Source organism: Nicotiana attenuata, unplaced genomic scaffold (assembly GCF_001879085.1).
Source record: "Nicotiana attenuata strain UT unplaced genomic scaffold, NIATTr2, whole genome shotgun sequence".
Lineage (NCBI taxonomy): Eukaryota > Viridiplantae > Streptophyta > Magnoliopsida > Solanales > Solanaceae > Nicotiana > Nicotiana attenuata.
The window spans coordinates 228,296-238,617 of record NW_017671818.1 but is presented as its reverse complement, the minus strand read 5'-3'; the positions used below and the strand labels follow the sequence as shown (position 1 = coordinate 238,617).

Here is a 10,322-nt window from a genome sequence, read left to right as displayed (position 1 = left end):
AAAGAGGGGCAGGCTGTAGTGATGGTTGAATTCACACTTTATCTCAAAAGAGAAGGGGACACGTTGCCATAGCGATAAACAGAGGACGGCCACCGAATCCCTTTGACTTCCCTTTGTTTCCTTGCTTTCTAATCCTCCCTATATATACCCCCTCCCCTTACTTAATCTCCAGCAATATTTGTGTCTTAATTTCTTCTTCCCCACAACACTTAATTACTACTCTCTTTTCTCTCTGTATTCCTTTTACAGACAAAAACTTTAAAGAAACTAAGTGAAAACTACTACATACTCACCATGGGAAGAGCTCCTTGTTGTGATAAAAATGGACTCAAGAAGGGTCCATGGACCCCTGAAGAAGATCAAAAGCTCATTGATTACATTCAAAAACATGGCTATGGAAATTGGAGAACTCTTCCAAAGAATGCTGGTATTTTAATTTTCTTCTCTTATATATCATTCTTAAACTTGTAGCAAGTAATTATTAAAAGTTGTTATATTAAAGTTTTAATAATTGTTTTGGTATTGTGTAGGACTTCAAAGGTGTGGAAAGAGTTGCAGGCTTCGTTGGACAAACTATCTAAGGCCAGATATTAAAAGAGGAAGGTTCTCTTTTGAAGAAGAAGAGACAATCATTCAACTGCATAGTGTTTTAGGGAACAAGTAAGTTTCTTTATTTAATCAAATCTTTGAAAAGTTGTAGTATGTACTTTTTTGTCATAATTTAATTATTACTATAAAAGTTTCTCATTTTCTATATACATTTGGACTTGTTTGAATTGATAGATTCTACATATCTATGTCTTTTAATTTGTCATGTTCCTAGAGTTTGATTCTAACTTTGTGTCTTTTTTTGTTGCCTTAGGTGGTCTGCTATTGCTGCACGTTTGCCCGGTAGAACTGATAATGAAATCAAGAATTACTGGAATACTCACATCAGAAAAAGGCTTTTGAGAATGGGAATTGATCCAGTAACTCATAGTCCGCGCCTTGATCTTCTTGATCTTTCTTCCATTTTAAACCCTTCACTCTTCAATTCATCTCATCAAATGAATCTTTCAAGATTGTTTGGTCATGTTCAACCTCTGGTAAATCCTGAAGTTTTGAGATTAGCTACTTCTCTTTTATCCTCCCAACGCCAAAACTCTAACTTCTTAATGCCAAATAATCTTCAAGAAAATCAAATATGCAATCCTCAAGTCCAAAACCAATTGCCACAAATGGTCCAAATTACTAGCCAAGTTCAAAACCCTATTCAAGATATTCCAACTTGCACCACTTTATGTACTACCTCAAATGTTCCATTTTCAAGTGAAGCTCAACTCATGCAGCCACCTACAAATATGGAACAATTCTCATCAAATCTTGAAAACTTCAGCTCACAAAATTTCCAAGTAAATGAGTGGCAAAGCAATGGGGTTCCTTCAAATTTAGCAGATGATTACTTTGCTGTACAAAATTATGGGTACTATCATGAGCTGGATCAGTCCATCAGGGATCCTCCACCGTCCGATGGTTCAACATTTCAATCCAACGATAGCAACAACTTCAGCTTCCAATCTGTTTTGTCAAATTTATCGACGCCTTCATCAAGTCCTACGCCATTGAATTCAAACTCAACTTATCTCAACAACAGCAGCAGCAATAGTACTGAAGATGAGAGAGATAGCTACTGCAGCGACATGTTGAACTTTGATATCCCAAATATTTGGGATTCTACTAATGAATTTATGTAATTTACTCTTTTTAAGGAACCAGAAAATACAGTTCGGAAGAGGTGTTTTTTTACCTCTGAGCTTTTGGACATGTTGTTAATTCCTGAAAGAAAAAATATTACCTCTTTAATTAGGATTTCTATTTTCTTAACCTCATTTTATCATAATAAAGAATCATTCTTTGTTTTCTTCTCCAACTTAATTAGAAGTTCCCTGTAACATTGCTTAAATAATTTCGAGGCAATCCAGGATTTGAATATTATAACTTTGTCTTTGGATTTCTATCACAACTTATTCAATTTACTAGGTTTAAATCTATTATTTATATTTATTTAGTGATGTTTTAACATATTTACAGGATTTCAGCCAAAGTACCTTATGCACTAGGTCCGCCTCTATATAATTTGATTGTCTATATGTGTTTTTATTTTTAATTGACGTCTCAAGTGATAGACAATAAATAGAAGTTAACAAGATAAGCTAAAGTAAAAGCATTTAAAAGGAAAAATATTTGCATTCATAGACATAGATGATGCTTGTCGCAGTTCTTGTATCAATGACTTTCCATAACCATAAATATAATTCATCCGTCCATTAATATGTCTTCAAAATATATAAACAAAAGATTCTATATAATTTATGACACTATATACGTAGTGTCATGAGACAAGAGTCCTCTAAAAAATATTAGAGAGATGATGTTATGATTCAACTTAAAATAGTTTAATTATTGGCATGGATAGACAGCTCATAACCCAAGTCACAATCATATCAAAGACTTTCCTCATTTACTCTTTATTTTGTAAGAAATTAATAAATTAATACCCTTTCTTTAATATTTTAAAATAAATTATGTCATCTCAGTGGAAAACTGACTCTATTCATAATCATACCCCAAGTGGTCGATAATCTTCCAATAATGGAAATACAAAATCTAATCGAGATTTTTTTAAATCTTAGACGTCAATACGGTTTCATAGATCCCAACAGTCAACACACCGGCGACAACGTCGCCGACTATGGTGGCCGGAGATTAAAAAAGGTGACACGTGTTCTCTATAGTTGTCTTTTCACGTACAAATAAAGTATCTATAATTGCATGGGTTTTGTATTAAAAAGGGATAGCTTAAATAGAAGGTTTGACCATTGAGAGTTGTACGTGGCAAAGTACCAAAGGTTTCATTAAGTAGGACCACTTTCCTCCCAAAAACAAGAAAAAGAAAATTTCAAAATTAAATATGGAAAAACAAAACCTCCAGCTAGCTTTATTGAAAATCTTGGCATGGCTCTTGTGATATTTTTTGTCTTTTTAGTCCTTGCCGTGAAATTAATGAGGCTGTGGGTCACGTCAGCAGCTAGTACACGTGGACTCAATGGTACAAACGGGTCCCACTGAAAGTTGCGTGGCTAACTGGTTGACCCGGTGATAGAAATTAGACTCTCTTATCCGGATTTATTAATTGATAGAAGTGAAATTTTGGCTGACCTTTTTATCTCTAATAATTGTCCTCTGGTACAGTAATTATCATTATAAACAATTTATAAGTCTGTTTTAAGAGCTATTAAGTCAACGATTATGCTAAAAATCAAGGCTAACAGTGTCTTTTGCAGGTATATATTATAAGACAAGTTCAAAATAATTTACCAAAACATTAAAAAGAAGCAGGTTAATTATACATAACTCATGTACCACAGCATAGTAACTAGTAGTTTCTAGTTCAAGCAAACATGTAAGATATTTCAGTTCCCTCTTAGAAATTAAAGATTACAACCTTTGCCAATCGGATTTAAGTTTTGTCCACTAATATGAAAAATTTTGCACGCTCAGTGGCGAGAGGCTCGTTAAGTGCCTATTTGACCATGAAATTTTTCACATTTTCCCCGAAAAAGATTCATTTTTTTCGAAATCAGTGTTTGGCCATAAAATTTTCAATTTTCGCTTGAAGACAAATTTTGAATTTTTTCGAAAAATGAAAAAATTCTAAAAAGCTAATTTTCAAAATTTTCACTCAGATCACTCACAAAAATTTAAAAATAACCAAAAATTATATTCATGTCGAAACACAACTCTAAGAGCCCGTTTGGACATACAAAATTTTTCCTTTTTTCCAAATTTTTTTTGAAAACAATGTTTGGTTATTAATATCTTACCAATTTTTTCAATTTCACTTGAAAATACATTTTCAAATTTGAAAAACTGGGTCTTACCAGTTTTCCAATTGAAAATGCATTTTCACTAGTTTTTAATTTTACAAATGTACCCTATACTTTTAAAATTTATGAAATGACCCCATCAATTATTAACCTACAACTACCCACCTGTTTCCCCCGACGATCAGATAAAGCTACTGTAGCGGATAGTGAACCATTTTCTTGTGACGACTACCATGTTGGTATCGGGACTGTGAATATGAATACAAGTACCGGTAATAGCAGTGGGAAGCGGATTATGTTAGAAAATGTGATATTGATTTGCATCTTCTGTATATTGAAGTAAAGCAGAATATGATAACAGTTAAACAATTTAGCATGTTTGATTGTTTATTAAAGTAGGATAATTAAATTGGGACGGTTTTGATATTTTTTACAAGTTATGGGGTATACATATTTCATGGTTTTGCAAAAAAAGACATCCAAATATGTTACAAAAATTAAAACCAAACACAACTTCATCTTCAATGCAAATTTTAGTGAAATTCCATATCTGAAAATTTATTTTGGAATTCATGTCCAAACGCCTACTAATTTTCAAATACCAGTTTCACTTAAAAAAAAAATTCACCTTTTTTGGAAATTTTACAATTCTTATGACCAAACGCCCACTAGATAAAGAGTGGACCTAAAGTAGAGGGAGATAGACTCAAAATAGTCCTAGAGCAATATAGCAGCTTGATGATCGATTTGAGAGACGCAAAGAGAAGTAGAAGAGCAGCTTCATGAGTTGAGTCTAAAGATATGAGTCCATATCAATAGGACATGAGGAGAGAAAGTGGTCGATCGGACAATAGGACTCACCAAAGTTTGGTTATGATACCATATGAAAGAATATTACTTCATCCGTAACAATTTAGATGACATTTCGCTTATCGAAAATGAAAATGTGTGAAGTTTGATCAATATATGTATTTTAAAATAGAATTTTTATCATATTAACAAAAGAAAAATTGTAACTTATAGTATTTCTCGTATAGTTTCTGATTATCTAAATTTTAAGTTTAAAATATTGAGTTGAACTAATTCAATTTAGCTTCAAAGTTTAGTCAAATTGACTCTCGATAAGTAAAATGTGTCATCTAAATTATAACGGAGGGAGTAATACAATATCCAACTCAAAATATTAACGTTTATGAACTCCAATGAAAATTCTTAACGAGGGACCGTGTAATCTCTAATGGTTACAGAGCAAATTAAACAAGCCTTGAAAATCAGCCATCATAGTATGAAACCTTACAATGTAGGAGCTATGTGCGTCTATGTCGTCCCTTTTTACTATATGATGTGCTTTTTTTACAAGATGGACAGCTGCTTAAAACTCATACTGACTTCTTTTTATCCCATACGTCTCTCACAAAAAATTTCTGCTTTGACTTTCTTAGTCAATCCAAAATTATGTGAAATCCTCACTTTTGGAAAGGAAGTTATTCTGCGCCATTCATTACACATAAAGGCTGGCGTCGTCCTTTATATGTATTTTCGAATCTTGCTAGAGAAAAAGCTTTTCCTTGGTTGTATATATGTGTGGACAGATAAGAATGGGTGTACCAGTAGTGCCTAAGTAGTAAGTAAAGCTCAAAGCCCCCAACATAAACGTAAAATGCTTAGAGCCCGTTTGGATTAGTTGATTTGAAGTTGCTGATAAGCATTATGTGCTGAAAAACATTTTTAAGTGCTGAAACTAATTTAATAAATAAGCAGTTATGCGTTTGGATACAAGTGCTGAAATTGATAATAAGTTGCTGCAGTATTTGATAAAAAAGTCTTGATAGCTCTTTTCTGTTAAAATGACTTAAATAACCTTAGAACTGTTTGTACTTATAAAGGCGTAATTTATTCAAAATTTTAGATTCCAGATCGATTCAAATACAAAATATTCTATTTGTCATTTTATTTTAAATTCAATTGTGCTTAGATAAGATACTTGAGGCAGTGAGTATCGATGTAGGAGTTTTGTTAGAAAAAGAAATATTTTAAGGATAATATAGTAAAAATTTTGGTCAAACTTAAAGTGCTTATAAGCTAAATATTCATAAGCTGGAGATGACCAGCTTATGACTTTTGGCTTATTTTTGACTTATAAGCACTTTTAACTTTACCAAATGCATAAATAAGTCGAAAAGTACTTATAAGCTAGTTTGACCAGCTTATAAGCTTAGCCAAACACCCTATTAGTTGTTTTGTCATTAATATACTGGTAATCATATCAGTGCCCATCTAACCTTCCATATATTATAAAATAAATAAAAACCTGGAAAATGGCAATACCAACTCATAGAAATTATTAAAAACGGAGAAGATATGGTGACAGTAATCCAAAATTGAGCCCCATATTATTTTCTGTTGCATAGACGAAAAGTCACTTCCGACAGCACAACAATTCAGAAGTCGACAAAAACAATGATGGCTAATAAAGATGCAACTCATAAGTCATTATTGGACTCCAATTAATTATTGCTTTGGATAGACGTAGACATATATAGATCACGCCCAACTATGCCTTATAAAAAGGACTTTGCGGACGTTGCAAATATAATCCGAGTATTACGCCCAGGGTCGAATCCACAGTGAGTTAACCTATCAATCACTATCTTCAGACCCACTAATTCTTCAGAACCAGCTTCCCAAATATTCAAATCTCAGTTGAATGTTCTTTAACAACTACGCGGTGCAAGTAACTAAATGGCTGTAAACTAAACTAATAAGGTTGTAAACTATTATGATAAAAAGATAAGGCAATAATTTTCCCTATTGATGGAATCCCTTCTGTTTATGCTCATACAAATTTACCAACACATCTCTATCAATCATGAACGCTAATCTTACCGTAAATCTCTCCCGAGTAATCACAGTAATTTACTATTGCACTCTCCCGAGATACACTAGCTTACTTTATTTAGCACGATTCACTTTAGATTACACCCAAGGCTTCGTTATCCCTAATCCCGCCTTTAAACCCGCAATTATAGATTCCTCTAATAATCTAGGAGTGGTGTTGTTCAACAATACCCTAAATATGCACTCTTTTCCAAGTTATGCACACTAAATAGGCACAGCTAATTGAGGATCCTGTCAATTAACTACAACAAATACGAAGTTGAACAAATAGAGATTAAACTAGCAATTTGTATTCACATAAAAAAGAAGTTCATCACCCAATAGGTTCCATCAAAACCTTAGACAAGGAATTTAGCTACTCATGGCTATGGGAAAATAAACTAAGATAGAATTCATCATAAAAATCAAAAGTAAAGAAGAAAGATGTTTGGAGTATTCTCTCACAATGGTTTTCCTTGCTAAGAACCTTAAAAATCAATACATGCCTCTCTTGGGCGAAGTCTAATGTTTTAAATAGGGTTTAGGTCTAAAAATCCCGTGTATTTGATACTTTGTACCCCTGACTTGTTTGCTGCGCTGCCGCGGTTCTGTGCGCGCCGGCTCGACGGTAGACCGCAGCCAACTCACCCTCTCTGAATCTTCTAAAGTTCTGAGACTTGCCTGTCCTCACCGGCGGTTCTGCCCTATGGGTCACAGGTAGAACCGCGGCGAAACCATTTTTCTGATCCTAAGGGCTGGCAGGGCGTAGCTTCATTGGGAATTTTACACATTTTGGCCTCTTCTTTCTCCAATTTTTGGACCCCAAAACTGTCCTTAGCTTCCCTTATTACATATTATCACCTGCCAAATATGAAAAGCACTAATAAGAGCATTTGTTATCACTTTTTAGCATTAAAACTACACAAGAAGGTGATTATTTAAGGTGTGATTATAGTCAAATTCACCTATTATCGACACTCACACTTAAATTCCCGAGACGCCTTGCTACGTACTCTCGAGCCAAACTAAACTACAATCACTAGGCCTAACTGTTCACTATGCATTGCCCCATTTATGTACACCTGCTATTATCAATGATCGACTATAGCAGTGCAGCAATCATATTTCTCAAATGCAGACTCTCATGCCAAGACACACTTGTGCTCCTCTAATTACTCTAAGCAGAAGTGAAGACTCACTTTTTTATATCGCTGAGTCGTATTTGCCCTCACATAAACAAAATCTGAGAAGAAGTTTCCACACACATAAAATTCACAACAAGGAACCATAATATAGAAAGACTTACTCACTCTCGCAAAGAGCATTCACATGGCCACAGCAAGAATACCATAAGCTTGCCCCTAGTGTAATACTCTACTAATCGAGCCATTCAGTCAAAGATCAAGAAGGTCTTTAAATAGGTTGTAATGTAGGCTAAGGGACGGGTAGGATATATTTGGATATAGTGACTAATCCCTAAGCACTTTTAATACACACTTCCTTTTATTTCACCTTTAATAGTTCAACCCAATCATTATTCGCACATTTTTTGTTTCATTTTGTTGACCCCACTTTTCTTAGGTAGCAACTGGCTTCTTTTTTTTTTCCCCAGAGATTTTATTGTACATGCAGCTACCAATCAAAACCTTCATTGCTGATTCCCTTTTTTCACTAACTCTCTCCCACCCCAACACTTTGACTTTTGTATATTCTTTTAGTGATTCAAGGCTTAATAGGAGGTAAAGGTTTTCAGAACAATTAAGCTTATTCAAACACAGCGATTTAGATCATTATAGGTTATCAAAGAACAGGCTTCAGGCCTCAAGGGGTTAACTATGGTAATAATGCACAGGTGGATTTTCAAGTATAGAAGGGTTGCAAAAAGAAATTCCTCAATTCATGCTCTAAAACCAAAGACTTCATTTCGCTTTGCAAACACAGCAGGGCAAGTTCTAGGTATCATATGCAGCATAGGATGCAAGTAACACTCACAACACTTAGCATGTAACTCATTCCGAATCAGTTGATCAACATAATCATACGAGTGTTTTAAGCAAGACAAGATGTGAAAATTAAGGGCATATATTATGAGTCCACAACAAGCTAGTACGTCACACTACTCAAGTTCTTTTTTTACAAAAGTGTGCACATTTGGGGTTACATTCTGACCTTCACCCATCTAATCCAACTACAAAAAGAAAAAAATCTACCTAACGCCGGTTGCAAGAAACCCTTGAAAAGAAACCGTGGTCAAAAGAAAACCAAGGGGAGGTACTACACTACCTAAAAGAAGAAAATAAAAATAAAATAAAACTCTACATAGACTCTTCCCTCAAGAGTTGTGCCCATAGTCGCGTCATCAGGAAGAGTCCTCTAACTTTGTTTTTTGGGTTTCTTTTTTTTAAATTAGTTCCGACTTTGACCTAACACTACGCTACACTACATTAGCAGCAATACATAATACAACATACAAACACAGCAAGTCTCGCCTACCCACACTTAAAAATCATGGCATATCCCCATTTTGTCATATAAATGAAAGTAAAGAGCAGAAGGGTTAGAAGACTTTCCCTGAGGACTTAGTCAGAGTCCGGAGACAGCGAATGGGGTCGACATGGCAGCTCTCCGTAAATGCACGGAACCATTTATTAAATTATGACAGGAGAGAGCATGATCAGCTCTCAGTCCTGGATTGCCTCTGGGACATAGCAATCCATCCTTGTGTTGATCCATCCACTGAGGTGCGGAGATCTGCAACGCTCTTTCTTGCCATGGACCGCAGCATAGGCCTGGTGGACTGTAATCTGGATTTATGCCAGTTCCAGAATGAGTGTATCTAGATGGTCCGGCACTGTCAGCGGGACCTCCTGGATGGAGCAAGAGGGACCGGATCATTATCCTCGTCATCTATCTCAATTGTGGTCCTTATTCCCCCGGCGGACTCTGATGTTAGAAGGCTTTGAATGCTTGCTTTGGGTGGCAAATCCTCTATCGGCAGTTATGGTGGGGGTGTTTCTCATCAAGCAGGCAGTGTGGTTTAACCAAGGAAGGGAAATAGAATCCCTTTGTCAGCAGCGGTCCCTAAACCATTTATACCAATTATCCGGGCCGCATCAAAATCCTTTTTGTCACAAAAGCACCAAGTCAACAGTGCCCGGTTGAAGTTCACGTCTGTTGTATTGCTGGATGGCAGGAACCTGCTGCAGATAACAGTCCAACCAATACTTGGCAAGTGGGTGAAAGAGTTGGAGTTGAGGGTTATTTGGTCACGTATCCAAATGGGTTTGCCCCCTGTGCAAAAGTACATCGCGTCATGACTCCCCAATGTCACCCCTGGTCTGTCATGGTAGTAGTCGACGTCACTGGTGAACGGAGGGCAGGCCGGCAACACCTGGCGAATTGTTGGAACTGTAGCCTTGACGCACCGTACCCCGAACAATCATCTCCTACCCAAGTGCAATGGGCAGTTTGGCGTAAATTCTCGAACGCAGCATCTTGTTAACTTGGTGGCAGGGTCGTTAAATAGGAAATTCACATTTTCGCGCCTTGTATTTCTTCATACATCCCACCTTTTCAGCT

At 35.8% G+C, this 10,322-nt stretch overlaps 1 protein-coding gene across 1 annotated transcript; it reads left to right on the top strand.

Annotated features, from left to right (window-relative positions):
• The first annotated feature begins 175 nt into the window (after positions 1-175).
• On the top strand, positions 176-1,901 carry LOC109210395 (protein ODORANT1). The gene is made up of 3 exons (XM_019373803.1): positions 176-427; positions 531-660; positions 863-1,901. Exons 1-3 carry the CDS (start codon positions 295-297, stop codon positions 1,731-1,733), a joined length of 1,134 nt encoding a protein of 377 aa, XP_019229348.1. The 5' UTR covers positions 176-294; the 3' UTR covers positions 1,734-1,901.
• Positions 1,902-10,322: the final 8,421 nt, after the last annotated feature.